Here is a 19,760-nt window from a genome sequence, read left to right as displayed (position 1 = left end):
TCTTTTGATGTAGAGGTGCCATTGTTTTTATATATATTTTGATCTGGAATTTAGAAATAAAATAGTTTTACCAAAATTATAATGTATCATTTCATTAAATATTATGGGGAAAATAATTTGAAAAGGTGCGAGATGACAAAAGACCAAGACACCTGGCGCCTGGCCATAGTGAAGAAGACCCGTACCCACAGTAGAAATCTTGCTGGTGATGTGAAGCACTTGTAGCAGTGTTATGTAAAAGCACCCGTGCAAGGCCACATAAAAGTGCCCTTGTGACGACACATAAAAGCACCCTGCACACTCTGTAAAGTGGTTGGTGTTAGGAAGGGCATTCAAGTATAGAAACCATGGCATATCAGACGAGTCTGGTGGCAGCCTCCCCAGCTTGCCAGCTCTGGCCAAACTGTCTGACCAGTATGGACAACAGATGTTAAAAGATGATGATATATAAATATATATTGTATCTTTATATTTATACATATAGAAATACAATGGAAATATTCACCTCCTATGTTACAAAAACAACCTTTTTTATTCATATACACACACACACACACACACACACACACACACAGAGTTTGAGTCACTCTGTTGCTTCTGTTAAATATTAATAAAAATACACATATATTCACATTTTGAGTTCTATTTCCCCTGTTTGCACCAACATACCTATATATATATATATATATATATATATATGAATAAAAAAGTTTGTTTATAAACATAGGAGGTAAATGTTTCCATTGTATTTATGTATAAATATAAAGATACAAAATTATGTTTTTAAATAAAAATGCTTTCATACAAAAGTTTTACTGTAAAAATACTTTAATGTGTATTGGGTGCTTTTATCATGACACCAGCACTAGTGAAGTTGCCGTGTGTTTTGCAAAACAAAGACCCCTTTCAACTGTATGGAGCTACAGTAGAGGGGATGGGAGGTAAAAGTATGAGAGAAGGGGCCAGAACAGAACTGTTACAGAGGAGCTACTTGGATACTTGATTCATATAGACAAGAGGATGAAGGAGTAACTGAGGTGAAACTGAAAAGGGATAACAAACGTGATGATGCGCCTTCAGGGTGGACCCTCAAGGTATAAAGTGAGTAGAAATGAGTGAGGACAGAAGAACAAAGAGTGTATGGAAAGGTGTACGGGGAAAGTGAGAGATGGTTTAGAGGTGATACATGGGTGAGGGGGGAATACAATGAATGATGAACAAGCACTGAGGAATGGTAAGTATATAGGAAGGTACGAAGGAACAGGTGCTGACTGCAGAGATTGAATGGGGTTGAGAGGTGGATAAGTGGTGGGGTGGGGGTGAACAGTGATATATGAGTTGGGGAGAGTAGGAGGTGACTGAGTGCAAAGAGGGGTGAAGAGCAGCAGAATAGTAGTAAAGATACTGAAGACAGGGGAAGCATAAGAGATGGTTAGAAAGAGAGAGAGAGAGAGAAATGACATGTGATTGAGTAGGTTGCAAGAATGTAGGGGGTAGAGAGTAATGTGAAGTGCATGGGGAGAATGAGATGTATGGTGATGGAGAAGGGGAGATAATTTGGAGGCACAAAAGGGTAATCAATGTGAAATGTGGGTGGAGTGGACAGTATTAACAGTGAAGGATGGATATTAAGGGAAATGGTTTTGGGTCGTGAGAAAAATAAACAGTATCAGGGAATAGCTGGTGAGGTATGCATTCTGCTCACATGTAATTACAGTAGCAAGAAATTTAGTAATCAGTAATTGAGTGAGAATATACTGTTTTGAATTTGGGGCCTTCTTTCCTAACTAACTTGAGCGGCAACAAAATAAACTCTACACTCTCAAAGATATTGATCAGCTTCTTCAATATAGCATATTAATATTTATAAAATTGTAGAAGTAATTATTTCTTCATAAAAACAGTGTAATATGAAGAGGAAATTAAATATTCAGTTCTTATATTTCTAATAATCTAAAATATAAACATATTTAGGTGAAATTTTACTTGCAGACAATTTTATATATTTCTTAGAAATAGTTGATAATCTCTTCTAAGGAGGTCTGCAAGATTATCACACACAAATATCTGGCTTTGATGCTTTTAACATTCTCTCCACGGACATAGTATTCTGTTTGTCTTTCTCTCTACACCCTCTCTTTCACTCTCTCTCTCTTACTGTGTGTGAGAGAGAGAGAGAGAAGTGGAGAGATACATAGAGAGAGAGAGGGGCATAGATAGAGAGAGAGAGGGGGAGATAGATAGATAGGTAGAGATAGATAGATAGATAGATAGAGAGATAGAGAGAGAGAATTTGCTGAGTCAATAGAAAGTTAGTAAATATTGTTTAATTATTCCAGCAGTCTGCCTCTAGGTTCAAACCCCACCACCTTCACTTTTCCTCCATTCAGGGCTGATAAAGTACCAGCTGATACTTTCCATTTCACACTTCCTTGCTCTGCAACAAAGTGGTTGTGGTGAGCCCTGAAGAGGGAAGGGCTCAAGCAGCAGATTGAAATACCTAAGATGTGATGTATTCATGAAGAGGATACAGTTTTCTTGGCTACATCTTCCTTGGCTTAGGAGGAGCATTAGCCTGTACCTGCTTGCATAAAACACATCCTTAATTTACAAGAATATTTTGAAGAAAAATCAAATTGACTGTTTCGTCATCCACTTATTGAAAGATATTTTAAAGTGATTTTGTAGGGGAAAATATATGATTCCTGTACATATTGGGCAAGTGTCTTCTACTATCGATGCTTTTAAGTGAATTTGGTAGACAGAAATTGTATGGTAGCTTGCTATATATATATATTTGTTTGTCTTGTTGCCGAGAGAGGCTCCCTTTCTTTCCTGATGAGAAGATTGCATCATACACCCTTTATTCCTTTGGAATGAAACCATGTGGTCTTCGAAACATATGTCGAGAGTAAAGGAATTTTGTTAAAATTTTCGTTCGACTCCATTCTTTCATTTATTCATACATAACACACAAATTTCTGCAAATGAACCCGGAGTTTCTACCCTTGGACAGGTCGCTTCAACCGTGTTTCTGACGCGAATTTGCTACCCTGGTATCGGTTCAACGAATTTTCCATGCTGACGATAAACATAGGATAATTCATTCACCTATATATATATAGTTAATCCAAACAAGAAAGCACAAAAAAACAACAACGCGAGGACGTGGAACAAATATAGTATTATTGGACGCTCAGGAAAGAAAGAAAGAAGGAGGGTTTAACGTTTCGAGCAGAGCTCTTCGTTGGAAACATAGGAGAAGGAAAGACAGAGGAAAAAAAATCGCCAACGGTACACATGCGGTCAAACTGAAACAAGTGAAAGATAACTGATAAAAGATGTGAATATGATGTTGTGATAGTATATTTGAGCAAAGTATGGAACCATAAATAGTTGTGGCTGATGCTGGTGTCACATAACTGGCCCCTATGCCAGTGGCATGTAAAAAGCACCTTTCAAGCATTGGGCCTCATGGAGGTAAAGTGGCTGATGCTGGTGGCATGTGGAAAGCTCCTTTCGAGTGTTGGGCTTCATGGAGGCAACGATGAATGATTGAGACCTTTGGCATTATGTCATACTTGAACAGTTAAATCACTGTTGTGGCAGCTGTGCTGGTGGCACGTAAAAGCATCCATTACACTCTCGGAGTGGATGGCATTAGGAAGGGCATCCAACTGTAGAAACCATGCCAAACCAGAATGGAGTCTGGTGCGGCCTTCCAGTTTGCCAACCCTGCTAAATGGGTCCAACCCATGCCAGCATAGACAACAGGCATTCAATGATGATGATGATGATGATATGAAGTTGTTTAAAGATATATACATAGCTAAAAAGTGTTATGTACTTTATTTCCATTAAAAGTAACTTTTATGCCTTTCTGTTTTGAACATAAAACTATAGCTGCAGGGAACAGAATGATATTTACTCCATTCCTAAAACAACAGGTCATGTATTTCTAAATTATTACATTTAAGATGTTCTCAATGTAGTTGCTAACCTGATACTCCTGGTATTTCTTCATAATGTTTCAAGTCTCCTTGTCTACCACTTCTCTTGGATGACATTGTATCTGATGTATAGTTACAAACCATAGTAGCATTATCTTCCACAGCATCATCACTTGATGTCACCACAACAGGTTGACAGTATTTCTGTTGACAAACAAACGATAAAGAAATGTGAGAAGACACCAAACAATGGAAGTTACAATCAACACGGAAAGAGAACAGTTTAATATTGGAATGTATTATTGAAGTTAAAACATATTCAAAAAGATTTCATTGTTCACTTTTACAGAGAGAAAATGTAAAGTTTCCACTTACTGGGGTAGGTTTTGGTAAAGTTCTCGACTGAACTGAAGATTCATATTTGTTCTGTAGCTGACCTTCTGCATAACATTCACTCTTGGATCTCTCAGAATAGATATTCCGCTTCACCATCTCTTCTGCATTCCTCGACATAGCAACAGAAGTGTTAGTCTGGTACAACAATTGTTTCATCTCTGCTCTACCTTGGTAGGCTGTATTCTTTGTGGCAGCAGCTGTGTTATCTCTGTGTTAATACATTTCATAATACACAGCGTTATAGAAACAACAATAGCCACTGATATTATTACTGCTGATGATACAATGATAATAACCCATGTCATATGGACCCGACCTGAAGATTGTAAAGGTCCACTCTTCGACATTGGTGATGTCTCGTTACTAACAGCCAATACCAAAGTGACACTAGTTGTTGACGACTGAACTGGACTACCACTGTCCTTCACAACAAACACCAGCTCATAACTTCCAGCATCATTTAGATAAACTTGTCTGGAGAAGGATAAAGCACCACTGTGTGAGTTCATACTAAACAACTGTTTATCATTTCCTTGTATGATTGCATATCTGAGGAAAGCATTGTTTCCACTGTCCCCATCAGACGCTCTCAAAACTGTGATGTCACTCTTACTCTGCGGATGGTACTGCACATTTAGCGTGTAAGGGTCACTACTAGGATACGTAAAATACGGAGCATTGTCATTTTGATCTAGAATCTCAACAACAACATTCGCTGTGTCATTCAGAGATGGGCTTCCATTATCTTTGACAAAAACCTCAAACTTATACACATCTTGTTTCTCTCTGTCCAATGACATGGTCGCTGAAATGAAGCCATAACTGGTGATGAGAAATGGGAGATTGGATTTTTCTTTACGCAGCAGAGAATATGTGAGTTGTCCAGCAGATCCAAGATCAGGGTCAGTGGCATTGACAAAACCATAGGGAAGTCTTTATCTTTGTTTTCGTAGGTGAGGAATTGGAATGTATCTTTGGTAAACTGTGGTTGTACATCGTTGATGTCAGTCACTTGGATAGAGAGGCTTTTAACACTTTTCAGAGGAGGTAATCCTTTATCTTGACAGGAGACAGGAATGTTATAGTGTCCTTGTGTTTCTCTGTCCACTGGTTTGTTTAGAATGATTTTATATTCTTTAGATCCCATTGACTGTAGTTTGAATGTATCATGTTTGATATCACAGCTGACCTCTCCATTTTGTCCCACATCATTGTCAGTGACCATCACATAAGCAATGAAACTACCAACTTTGATGTTTTCAGAGATGGTACCTGTGTTATAATTGAGTGCAGAGACATAATCTATATTCATAGATGGAGGATTATTGTGTTGGTTGATAACATTCACTAGAACTGTTGCTATAGAACTAAAGGGTGGGGTGCCCCCATCTCTGGCTTCAATAAACAATTCATAAGTTTTCTTTTTACCTAGACTCGAATATTTACTTAAGAAAATATTTCCACTGGTTTCATTTAACAGGAAATAGCTTTTTGCTAGATCTGATGTCTTTGGACTGAAGTGGAAAGTAATTTTACCATTTTCACCAGAATCAGCATCAGTCACAGACAAAACAATGATGGGCTTAGCTTTGTGATGTGCACTTTGTATGGATATATTATAGAGAGGTTTAGAAAACTCTGGTGGGTTGTCATTCAAATCTGTTATGGAAATATTTATATTTAGAATACCTTGTTTTGCTGGTGACCCTCCATCTTTAGCTATGACCTGTAATAAATACGTATCTTTCATTTCTCTGTCTAATGTTTCTTTTAAAACTATATTAAGTGAAGAAATACCATCAGCTCTTTTAGACACTGACAGAGAGAATGGTTCTCCATTCTTTGATTTTAATTTATATTGAATTAAGGAATTTTGAAATCCAACATCTTTGTCTATGGCATTCGGTAGTGATCTTTTTGAACTGATGCGGGCATCTTCTCCAAACTCTATGTTGACATTCTTTATAGGAAATTTAGGTTCATGGTCATTAATATCTTCTATTACTATTTTGACTTTTAATATTTTTGTGAAACTATCCACTTTCTTTATAATAACTTTCACAGTTCTGGAACATTCTTTGTTGAATGTGCAGAGATCTTCTGCATCCAGTGTCTGAGCAGTGTACAGTTTACCTGTTTTGGTGATATTAAATAACTGTGCCACCTTTCGTTTGAATTGACTGAATGTTATCAAATGTTGGTCAGATGGTTTAACATTGTCCAAAAGTTTAGAATCGGCAGCAATGTCTGCTACATACGTTCCTGGACTTCTCTCTTCTTCCACATGGTAGGTAAGGTCTATGGTCAAAACACAGTGGACCAGTGACAATACAATAGACAACGATAGGAACATATTGTTGTATAATAATGGTTATTGTTCAGATATGATGAGGACTAAACCTAAAACCGAAAAATAAGTTTGTAGATAATCAAATGAAAAGATATAAGAAGTTTGAGACATTAGGCATCAGACAGATTTAGAAACATCAAAAAAAGGTATTATTGTTGAGACATAATTACTGATACAATATTATAGAATGTAATAAAATGTACTATGGATTGTAAGAAGGCTTTCAATTTATAAAAAGAAGCTTCCCAGTGAAGTCTTCACACAACCTAGTTACATTTTCCTTGCAAAATACAAATTTTTTCAGCTTTGTATCTCAAACTCTAGTTGTTACTAAAAGAGTGAACTCTACAATTGTTGACCTTCTTTTCCCTACTTGATTTCTTTTAATAGGATATGAATATGAAAAATTGTTAGGCAATGTTTGTTGAAAGCTTTGCTTCAAGCCCAAATCCTTTCAAACACTCTTCAGATAATATGAAGATGAAGATGTCTGATAATCTTTTGAGCAATATCAAGGATGTCTACTCCATTATTATGTTATCTACAACCCTTATTTTCAGTAGTTCTATTTCTAAAATAACTTTTGGTTCTTCTCATTTCAGAAATGCAAATTTAGTTGATGACAAATTTGAAGTTGTATCATAAATAACAAACTAAACTAGAGTTGATAATTAAAGCAAACTTTGTACAGCATCACTCATATTCACTCTTTTACTGTCATCACAAACCACATTTAATCCTTTGCTGCTACCACGAATCACATTTATATACATGTATGATGACTATCACAAATATATTCCTCTTTCTTTTACATACAATTTTAACAATTTTTAGTAGCATTTTTTGAGCTTCTATCCTTCGCATAGCCAACACAAGAGAATGCAAAGACCTGCAGCAGTAAAACAACATAATGAACTTAGACCACTAATGAGCAATAGTGTACTACTAGAGCTTTCATTGTTTGACAAGAGTTCCAATTACGACCATCTCTTCTCTTTTTTTCAGGTATATTATCTATATCCAGAACTTGGCTGATTATCCAGGATATTCAGCCATATTTAAGATGTTGGTGAAGCTGTTACTTTTAGCAGGTGAAGCAGAAGTCTATATTGTCATTGTCCAAAGGCATACAAAGAAAAACAGAACAAACTGTTGTATTGCATCATTTAGAATTAGTTACTGCATGTCAGAATATTCAGTGTAGTCTTCAGCTTTGAGAAGGTTTGGTACTTTTGGAGTAAAATATCTATGGAATGCACCTGGTCAATGAAGTGAAATCAAGACCAGGACAGATAAAGCAACATCAGTATTCCAATGGCTTTGTGCAATATAGAGATTAAAGACCATCAATAAGAAGATAAAGCTGCAGCTATATTCATATATTGTTACATTAGAAGTATCTATGTCTGTGAAACCGGGAAGGAGACAGCAAAGATCTCTCAAGTGCCGGACATGTTTCATTGATGTTACCTACATTCAATCCTGTGCATTTGTTACAGGGACAGAGTGAGAAATCAAGAGGCGATGAGAAGAACTGGCATGGGAAGTTTGCAGCAAATGGTGACTGAGTAGCAGATATGGTTTACTGGCCATGTGCTTCAGTTATTACAGAAGTAACAGACTACCATGCCAGAAGGAGGAAGAAGACTGAGTGGACGATCAAAGAAGACATGGTCCCAGGACAACATGATAGCAATGGGAGTCAGCCTGAGTAGGGTTAAGAGGAAAGTAAGCAATCGGGTTTTGTTTGGAGAGGGCTCAATGCCCATTGTGCTGACAGCACTGGAAAATCTAAGAGCTAAGAGAGAATTATGTAACATGAAGAAACAACCTAATAACCCACATACCGTTTGCAGGTTGCCTAATGTGCTTATAGATTTTAGATGGAATCTTACTTTTTTGGCTTAAAAAGATTGACAAAATAAATGCAATAAACTGGAATAAAGTTCTAAAAAAATCATATGATACATGTTGAACTGTTAATTCCCCATGCACCCTTGATAGCCATATTCTATTTTGTAACAGATAATTGGGGTGACATAAGAACAAAATTATACATTGGGTCCCTACAATTTTGTCCAGACGTCCAGCAATCTACAACATAACTGAACGCTAGCAGCAATCTTGGACATTATCAAATGTTTTCTCCTGCTGTCACCCGACACTACAACTACAAACCATCTACACAGACACACTATAAAAGGTGCTTTAGTGCAATGTCTAGGCAAGCATTCTAGAATCTACAATGAATCTAAAAAAAATTGCAGCTAACCATCACTAACTAAATATTTTACATCTGCCTCTATATTGGTTATTGTTCAGCCTGCCATCCATAGTATGGATACAAACTACCCTGACAGGCACATGGCATTACCATAAATTCACATGTAAGATGACAGAATGTGCTCGGTTTTACATCAGATTGAAAAATGATGTGAAGTGAACAGCTACCTATATGCAATGGATCTTATCAAATTGACTGTAATTATCCAATTACAAAATATTCTATTCTATTAAAAAAACAAACAAACAACCTATTTACATTTTAATATTTATTAAATTATGCAAGAAGCAGTTGCACATCTTTAAACATTTAATGATGAATACACACGGTTTTCACTAACTTCAGGTAAAGTTTCTCTACATAACCTGTACTAAAATAGAGATACTTATTCTACTTTAAGAAACATTATTTCAAGGCTTTTTATTTATTTATTTAATTTCTTTATTTCCATTCTGTACAGTACTGTGCATCTGGAAGGTTCCAGCTTCATATTAATTTTTCTATGAGAAGAGGATGCTAGCTTACTCAATCCATCTCCATTTCTGAGGAAAGAGACTCTGAATGGTTTCCTACAGATCTTCTCACAGCACAGCGCAACTGTTTCTGAGAGGACTTGGCTGATTGATCAACCCCAGAAGGATGTAAGGGAAAGTTGACCACAGTGAGATTTGAACCTAGAACTGGAGCAAAACCCATAAGGAATTATGTCTGATACTTGAACTCAGCCAATTTGTCACTTTATTTTAAGGTAGAAACAATTTGGAAATCATTCGTTGATTTTATGCTTGTGGCATATATTATAAGACTAAAAGACATATGCATACATAAATACGTAAAACCATAGACATCACTCTGCTCCATATAAAAGAATGAAGAGGTTTCATATATTTCACAATTATCTTCTAATAACTCTCATTATTCATTCACAATATATTACTGTTCAATGAATGCTATTATATACAATAGTAATCTAGGAAGAAAATTTCATACAATTTTCGATGTTGCATCAACAATAACAATATGATTCATTTCAGATACACAATTAAATCTACCTGAAAACCGTTTCATATATGTTCTAAAATGAACAAATATTTTTCATTCTGATGGAGGATCAAAATATTTTCTAGATATTTCATCAACTTGAAAATAGCAAGTATATAACTGTATAGAAATAAATAATTCTTATATACAACATATTATCATTTGTATTCACTTCCTCACAGCTGCAAATACTAATATGTCTGCAACTATTCTTAGTTCCAGCCTAAACCAGACTACTGTCCCATCTTCGCTAACAATTTTACCTCTCATAATCAAATTTAAAGGCATTGTAGTAGAATTCTGTATATTTTGCATACAATATCTAACATAACCTTTCATACACAATCTGCTCTGAAAATACAATATTACATCTTAGTCACAAAAAAAGAAAACCAAACACACACTAAAACATTGCATAGGCTATTTCCTATTGTTACTTATTGATATATGTAACAAATATCATACAGACACAGATAATATTGTTATAACTGAATAAAGTTTAAATATTAAATATATGCAACACCATCCAATTAATTTTAAATAGATATGGACTACATTATTGAAAAATGTGGGTGATTATTGTTCAATCTCTTTGTTCTTTTGTTAATATTAAATGTATCAAAACATTATCTTACAGATTTGGTAAGTGATAATAAATTAAAATGAGATTATAAAGGAGATTAAATAGAAACTTACCTTTTTAATAATTATATCATTGGTTATTCAGTGAGAAAGAGAAAGATGTATTGTTGTAGAAAGATCCATTGTAAGTGCTGCTGTAATGGTGTGACAATGGCTGTTATGGTGATGGAGTAGTGTAGCACGTCAGGCAGAGAGTCTGCTGCTAGGAGAGGGTTGCATGTCTCACTGAAGTTGTATGTTTTGTGGGAGTACGTCCATCTGATGATACTTTGTGTGTGTGTGTGTATATATATACTTTTAGAGATGATTACTAATTACATATATAGAGATATGTATTTATATATCTACAATACTGTATACTTAGCATAATTGTTTGGTTTAATAACATCGATAGTGTGAGTAAATTTCATTGTTAGTGAATTCCTTCTACAGGAATCTGATTGGCTGCATGACCTAAACAGAAGACCAATGATAATTTTTTTTCTTTAATATTGATTTCTTTAGACTAATTAGAAGTTAGCATATTTATTGCAGATAAAAAGAAGTTGAGTGATATTCATGCCTTTCTCACAGAAACAAAATATTGATAATTATTTACTTTTATGAAAATTTTCCTTAGAAATAAAATATTCGAGTAAAAATTTCAGTAAAATTTATATTTGTTCATTTTTCAATAAGGATATATCTCCATTACTCTAAGATCAAACACCTTTTGTTATTTCATTAGTATTGCTGCTTTTATACACACACACATACACATATACATATATATATATACACACAAATATATGCATACATAAATACATACACACACACACATTATATATATATATATATATATATATAATATATATATATATATATATATATACATACACATATATATATTGCAGCTATACAGTATACATAGCAAAGGCATTTTATATATGAATGTGTGCATGTGTGTGTCTTTGTGTATGTTATAATGTTGGTTATGTACTAAACACTCTCTGCCACTTATGTTCATATAGAGAAGAGCAGTTATGTCACTTCACTAATATAATTAATTACACGTGTTTCACAGGTGTTTCTTCACTACAGTCTTTTGATGTTGATGAATCGTTATTTTTATAAATATTTTGATCTGGAATTTAGATACAAAATATAAAGATTTACAAAAGATTTTCGTATCATAATTTTGTAAATTCACAAACAAAATATATAAAAAAATATATAAAATCTTAGAACAAATAAAATTGAAAACTTAAAATATTCTCAAGCTTTGAGAAGAAAATAAAAATGAATAAAATAGTAAATATATTATATTTATATATTTGTTTTGCAAGATTCTTGGTTGAAAAGGATATTGTTATACTTGGGGATGGTCACTTTTCTTTGCCAACTAAACACACACACTGTCTATTCAATCTTCACTAGTTTTTATTCATTTCATTTTGAATTTATACATCAGTCAAAATTCCATCAGTGACAATCTCTCTCGTGTGTCTCCTATTGTCCTGCTTATTTCAAAGAACTTTGACAGACATAGAAACTAAAAGTAACACAAATAAAAACATGAGTGAAGATCGAATAAGTAGCGCAGGTGTTTAATTGGCAGAAAAATAAAAATAAAATAAGCATCTCCTAGTTTAATAATCGTAAATATGTTACTCAAAATAAACTACAAATTTATTAAAATGGAAAAGTTCACATTTAAGAAGGGATCAAAGTGAAATATTGTCAACGTAGTTACTAACCCGATACTCCTGGTATTTCTTCATAATGTTTCAAGTCTCCTTGTCTACCACTTCTCTTGGATGACATTGTATCTGATGTATAGTTACAAACCATAGTAGCATTATCTTCCACAGCATCATCACTTGATGTCACCACAACAGGTTGACAGTATTTCTGTTGACAAACAAACGATAAAGAAATGTGAGAAGACACCAAACAATGGAAGTTACAATCAACATGGAAAGAGAACAATTTAATATTGGAATGTATTATTGAAGTTAAAACATATTCAAAGAGATTTCATTGTTCACTTTCACAGAGAGAAAATGTAATGTTTCCACTTACTGGGGTAGGTTTTGGTAAAGTTCTTGATTGAACCGAAGATTCATATTTGTTCTGTAGCTGACCTTCTGCATAACATTCACTCTTGGATCTCTCAGAATAGATATTCCGCTTCACCATCTCTTCTGCATTCCTCGACATAGCAACAGAAGTGTTAGTCTGGTACAACAATTGTTTCATCTCTGCTCTACCTTGGTAGGCTGTATTCTTTGTGGCAGCAGCTGTGTTATCTCTGTGTTTAATACATTTCATAATACACAGCGTTATAGAAACAACAATCGCCACTGATATTATTACTGCTGATGATACAATGATAATAACCCATGTCATATGGACCCGACCTGAAGATTGTAAAGGTCCACTCTTCGACATTGGTGATGTCTCGTTACTAACAGCCAATACTAAAGTGACACTAGTTGTTGACGACTGAACTGGACTACCACTGTCCTTCACAACAAACACCAGCTCATAACTTCCAGCATCATTTAGATAAACTTGTCTGGAGAAGGATAAAGCACCACTGTGTGAGTTCATACTAAACAACTGTTTATCATTTCCTTGTATGATTGCATATCTGAGGAAAGCATTGTTTCCACTGTCCCCATCAGAGGCTCTCAAAACTGTGATGTCACTCTTACTCTGCGGATGGTACTGCACATTTAGCGTGTAAGGGTCACTACTAGGATATGTAAAATACGGAGCATTGTCATTTTGATCTAGAATCTCAACAACAACATTCGCTGTGTCATTCAGAGATGGGCTTCCATTATCTTTGACAAAAACCTCAAACTTATACACATCTTGTTTCTCTCTGTCCAATGACATGGTCGCTGAAATGAAGCCATAACTGGTGATGAGAAATGGGAGATTGGATTTTTCTTTACGCAGCAGAGAATATGTGAGTTGTCCAGCAGATCCAAGATCAGGGTCAGTGGCATTGACAAAACCAATAGGGAAGTCTTTATCTTTGTTTTCGTAGGTGAGGAATTGGAATGTATCTTTGGTAAACTGTGGTTGTACATCGTTGATGTCAGTCACTTGGATAGAGAGGCTTTTAACACTTTTAAGAGGAGGTAATCCTTTATCTTGACAGGAGACAGGAATGTTATAGTGTCCTTGTGTTTCTCTGTCCACTGGTTTGTTTAGAATGATTTTATATTCTTTAGATCCCATTGACTGTAGTTTGAATGTATCATGTTTGATATCACAGCTGACCTCTCCATTTTGTCCCACATCATTGTCAGTGACCATCACATAAGCAAGGAAACTACCAACTTTGATGTTTTCAGAAATGGTTCCTGTGTTATAATTGAGTGCAGAAACATAATCTATATCCATAGATGGAGGATTATTGTGTTGGTTGATGACATTTACTAGAACAGTTGCTATGGAACTGAGTGGGGGGCTGCCTCCATCTCTGGCCTCTACAAATAATTCATAGGTATTCTTTTTCCCCAAACTTGAGAATTTGCTTAATAAAATGTTTCCACTTGTTTCATTTAACTGAAAATAGCTTTTTGTTACATCTGATGTCTTTCGGCTGAAATGGAAAGTAATTTTACCATTTTCACCAGAATCAGCATCTGTTACAGACAAAACAATGATGGGTTTGGATTTATGATGTGTACTTTGTATAGATATATTATAGAGAGGTTTTGAAAACTCTGGTGGGTTGTCATTCACATCTATTACAGAAATATTTATATTCAAAATCCCTTGTTTTGCTGGTGAACCCCCATCTTTAGCTATGACCTGTAATAAATATGTATCTTTGATTTCTCTGTCCAATGTTTCTTTTAAAACTATTTTAAGAGAAGAAATACCGTCAGCTCTTTTAGACACTGACAGAGAGAATGGTTCTCCATTCTTTGATTTTAATTTATATTGAATTAAGGAATTTTGAAATCCAACATCTTTGTCCATGGCATTTGGTATTGATTGTTTTGCACCTTTACGATCATTTTCACTAAACAGTATATTGACATTATTCTTAAGAAACTCAGGGTTGTGATCATTGATGTCTTGTATTACAATTTTGACTTTTAATATTTTTGTGAAAGTTTCCACTTTCTTTATAATAACTTTCACAGTTCTGGAACATTCTTTGTTGAATGTGCAGAGATCTTCTGCATCCAGTGTCTGAGCAGTGTACAGTTTACCTGTTTTGGTGATATTAAATAACTGTGCCACCTTTCGTTTGAATTGACTGAATGTTATCAAATGTTGGTCAGATGGTTTAACATTGTCTAAAAGTTTAGAATCGGCAGCAATGTCTGCTACATATGTTCCTGGACTTCTCTCTTCTTCCACATGGTAGGTAAGGTCTATGGTCAGTACACAGTGGACCATTGACAATACAAAGGTCAATGGCAGTAACATGTTGCTACTGTATGTTGGTATTTGTTGAAGATTTTCAGATATGCTCAGGAATGAACCTAAAACAGAAGGATATATGATTTTTTTAAAAACTTTGTCATTATGAGGAATAGTTTTGATAACATTTTCTGGTCAATTTATTTTGGAAGCAAGTGCATGGGAAGAAATTAAATATACTTACAGCACAGTTTTAAGATCTGGAAAGAAAATTCTAATAAACCCTTGGTTATGTGCTTCTTTTGTTCCTCTAGAGGTGGCATACAACAGAACAGTGAGAGGAGAGGTTTGATGAATTTACTATGATTTGCAGGAAATGATATTCTTAAAAGATCCAGAGCCTTGTTAAGGATTGAGGACAAAAAAGCGAGCAGCTGTAGTGTATTTGTGAATGAATTATTGTCAGTTGTTGGGTGGACAATTTTAGATGGAGGTCTACAGTGTTTGTGTAGTAAGAGACAAACATTTTTAAGGAGTTTATAAATGGAGAGTGCATAGCTTGCATGAAGTGTGTATATTGCTTAAGCCTGAAACCTCTTTGTTGAAGGTTAAGTAATGTGCACTACTAAATTGGAAGCTATACATGCAGGGTAGTTTGAAGAAAGGATTACAGCAGTATTCTTCAATCTTTTTATGCTTAGCAACACCATTTCTAAATTTTGGGAGGATAAAATTTACATGTAGCCCACTAATATTTAAACTGAAGAAATTAAAAAAAAACTCAAACACACTTAGCCTGTATTAAACAATAAAATTGATTGAAATTAACTGGTATTTAAGGATTTCCTAGAGCCTAATGCTAAGAAACTAAATTTTAAGAGGGCTTGGTTTGAATTTTTTAAGAAATAAATGCCTGTTCTTTCAACAATTTTCAGACAACTTTTGGTGACAATATAATCTACAGCCCTGAAGCCTAAATCAACTAGATATGGGGGTGGGCAAAATAAATAAATAAATGAATGTTCCTTCTTGAGCCATGCCAGGCTCATAAGGGCCGGTTTCCCGGTTTCAGTGGCAGAGAAATTCCCCAGCTGGATGGGACGCCAGTCCGTCGCAAGATTACTCATTTTTGCTAGCTGAGTGGACTGGAGCAATGTGAAATGAAGTGTTTTGCTCAAGAACATAATGCATCGCCCGGTCCAGGAATCGAAACCACAACCTTACGATCATGAGTTCAACACTCTAACCACTAAGCCACGTGCCTCCAGGGGCGTGGGCAAAGGTAGCCGTTATTAAACACTTCTTTTCACAATTTTAGTATAATGTAGTCACTTTTTTTAGCATCTTAATAGTGTTTTGGTAGCAACCAAAATTAAAATTCAATGAATTATTACTTTCTTGTCTGTAAAATATGAAACACATTCAATGCTTCCAAAAGCTATGATATTTAGTGTTTAATTTGATGGACATTGTTGTCAGTGGGCCGTTTAACTTAATAGTTAGAGCACTCAGCTGGTGACAGAGGGGTACAGGTTCTAGTCCTGCTTGACAGATGGTTCAGCAAAAAGAGACAGAATAAGTACCAGATTTAAAAACATAAGGACTGAGGTCAATTTATTTGACTAAAAATTCAAGGCTGTGCTCCAGCATGACCACAGTCTAACGGCTGAAACAAGTAAAAGGTAAGAGATATCTTGATTTAACATATCTCAGTTTTAATGCTTCTTGACATGTCACACCAGCCTCAGCAGAATTTCCAGAAGAAGCATTCACCATAAAGTCATGGTTTCAAAATACCACTAAATCATTTTTCTATATTCATTTTAAGTTCACTGGGGTCACAACCGAATGCTTCAATTTCTCCTGCCACTGCAAACATCTTCATTTGATGAGAGTTCTTAAAACTAATGAAATTCTTCCTTTAATAGGATTATGATGGAAACAATCAAGTTTTCAAGAAAAAAAATGTAACAAGATTTTTGCAGTTGTTAAGAGTTAAATTATTAACCATCTTACAAACAATAACTCTGAGCACCTTTTCAAACTCCACCCGTCTAACACCCGTGGACATGTTTACAAAGTCAGAAAACAGCATAGCTCCCATAACTTTCGGAAACATTTTTTCACGCTAAGAGTTGCTGAAGCATGGAACAAACTGCTGGCATCAGTTGTTAGTTGTCGGAGCACTGCATCCTTCAAAACTTCCATGCTTCCTGAGATTTGCCAACACTACACCTGATTTTCTCCCCCTCCCCATATACATGGCAAGCATGTATCTGACTCATACACTGTTCACTTCCCAGACATTTGTACATTACTGCATATGCTTTATATGCACTTTTGACAAGTTGTGGTGCATCTGAGCACTGTATACAATAATTTCATTATTATTATTATTATAAATTAACTCCCTGAAGCTGCAAATTAATTGCATTTCTCAAAAATGTAGAATGTTTTATTTGTCTAACTTTTGGCAGAGATCGATCATATTTCTAGTCTCAAGAAACAATATGAAACTCATATAAATTCAACAAAATTCTCTGTATAACAATAACTTATTATTTTGGTACAATTTAAAAAATATTCTATCATTAACTTGATTGTCTGCCTTTGTATCAATTCCTTTTAATCCAAAACAGTGTGAAAAGGAAGCAAATATAGAAACAAAATTGGACCCAATGTGGTGGTGCTTTAGAAGGGTCTTACTCACAAGCACAGCTAGAGTGTGTGCCATGCGGGACAGCCCTTCCATTTGCTGCCTCCCCGGACCCCACAAAAAACACACTGCCTAAAGCAGACCCAAAAGTGCCACCTGGTGCGGATCACCCCCATCCCCACCAGCTATGCTAGTGGTCTTATTGATCTTAAAAAGTACCATATAAATTGAATTTGTATTGAATAATGTTACAGTCGAACACATAGGCTTTCGTGAGCCTTTATTGCTGTATCTCTTATGGATTTGAAGTTTTTTTGTGTTTTTTTCATGGAGCCTACAATTATTCTATTGTCCATTTAAAAGCTTAGTGTACTAACTTCGGCAGTACATATTCTAAAATTGGAACATTTAAAAGCTTAGTAGGGACAATGATAGGAACATTAAGAATATTACAGAAAGATAAATGTAAATAGAATTTGAAGCTATTAAAGTAACATTCAGGGTAGCATGGTGGATTGGCAGATTCATTGGTGTGTGCCATGTGGTATTTGTTGTGGCTCTTTACATTGAGTTCAAAGCCAACTGTACCTTCCATCCTTTTGGGGTCGATAAAATAAAATACCAGTCAAGTACTGAGGTCAATATAATAGAATACTAGTTCGAGATGTAATAGTACAGTAAGAGTCCAAATCCAAACTCAATTGTGGGGCTCTAACAATAGATGAACATTGGTTGGAAGTACATTTGCTATTACGTCAATGTTTTGTCTATGAGTAACACCTTGTATTACTGTTCAACACAACACACACACACACACACATCCTATCATTTACTGACACATACACAGATTATCTTCCTGTAAAGAGTAGAACCCATTAAAAAAAATTATGCAAAAAGGGAAAATGAAAATATAATTTTGAAATAAATTATATTTCTATATTTCAATGCTATGCAACATCTTTCACTTACAATACAATAGCCTATGATAGAAATAATATTCGTTATCTCAAAACATGGATCATGGTGAAGAAGACATTGATGATGATGGTGATGATGACAACGATGACAATGAATGCACAGTTTTAGAGTAGGTATACACAGTATTCCAATGAAACGAAAATAATGTTCTTGTAATATTAAATCTTTTAATATTTCATAAAACTGAATAATGATAATAATAAAGATAAATATTTTGTTGGAGTATCTTGAATATTAAATTTACCTTTAAATTTTGCTTACTTTTATTGTCCTTATAAATAAATTAAAATGCTTGAGCATGGGAGAAAATGCATAAAATACATATATATTTCAATGCTATCCTATATATTTCACCAATTTCTAAAACTGCTGAACTTTAGCAATACACGACACCATTTTTGTTCCTTCCTAGTGGTTCTATGTCCAGCCTAATGTCTAACATACCACTGACTCATTTCTACTACAATCTATATACTGTTAGCAGATATATTTAAGAACTGTAGCATGTTTTTGCATGCTTTGTATTAAATCCTTTAATACATAGCCCTCATATACCATCAAGATTACATCTTTCTTACAGTAAAACAAACACATCTATAACACTTTATTAAGTAAACTGTTCTCTATTGTTAGTTATCGATACATGTACCAGATATTATAGAGAAACATAATACTGCTTCAATGGAATTAAGTCTGAATATTAAACATCTTAAATAATATCATTCAATTAATTTTGAGATAAAACAATTTAGATAACATTACTGAGGAATATGTAGGAAATATTGTTCATGTTGTTCAATCTCTTTGTTCTCATGTTAATATCAAATATGTTAAAACAATAGCTAAAGGGATTCAGTGAGATTTATTTTATCAAATGAGATTATAAAAAGATTAAATGGAAACTTACCTTTTTAATAATTATATCATTGGTTATTCAGTGAGAAAGAGAAAGATGTATTGTTGTAGAAAGATCCATTGTAAGTGCTGCTGTAATGGTGTGAGAATGGCTGTTATGGTGATGGAGTAGTGTAGCACGTCAGGCAGAGAGTCTGCTGCTAGGAGAGGGTTGCATGTGTCACTGAAGTTGTATGT

At 34.7% G+C, this 19,760-nt stretch overlaps 1 protein-coding gene across 1 annotated transcript in view; it reads right to left on the bottom strand.

Moving 5' to 3' along the window:
- Positions 1–19,760, bottom strand: part of LOC115218954 — an 89,112-nt gene that overhangs the window by 65,261 nt on the left and 4,091 nt on the right. Inside the window, exons 2-5 of the mRNA XM_036509391.1 lie at positions 5,073–5,851; positions 4,663–5,037; positions 4,326–4,552; positions 4,001–4,154 (exon numbers count right to left, since the gene is read on the bottom strand). Of these exons, the coding sequence (XP_036365284.1) occupies positions 4,001–4,154; positions 4,326–4,552; positions 4,663–5,037; positions 5,073–5,851 (1,535 nt within the window). The remainder of the gene's footprint in view (positions 1–4,000; positions 4,155–4,325; positions 4,553–4,662; positions 5,038–5,072; positions 5,852–19,760) is intronic.

Source organism: Octopus sinensis, linkage group LG14, assembly GCF_006345805.1.
Source record: "Octopus sinensis linkage group LG14, ASM634580v1, whole genome shotgun sequence".
NCBI lineage: Eukaryota > Metazoa > Mollusca > Cephalopoda > Octopoda > Octopodidae > Octopus > Octopus sinensis.
The sequence above is the reverse complement of the archived record's forward strand: the minus strand, read 5'-3'. Positions and strand labels throughout refer to the sequence as shown.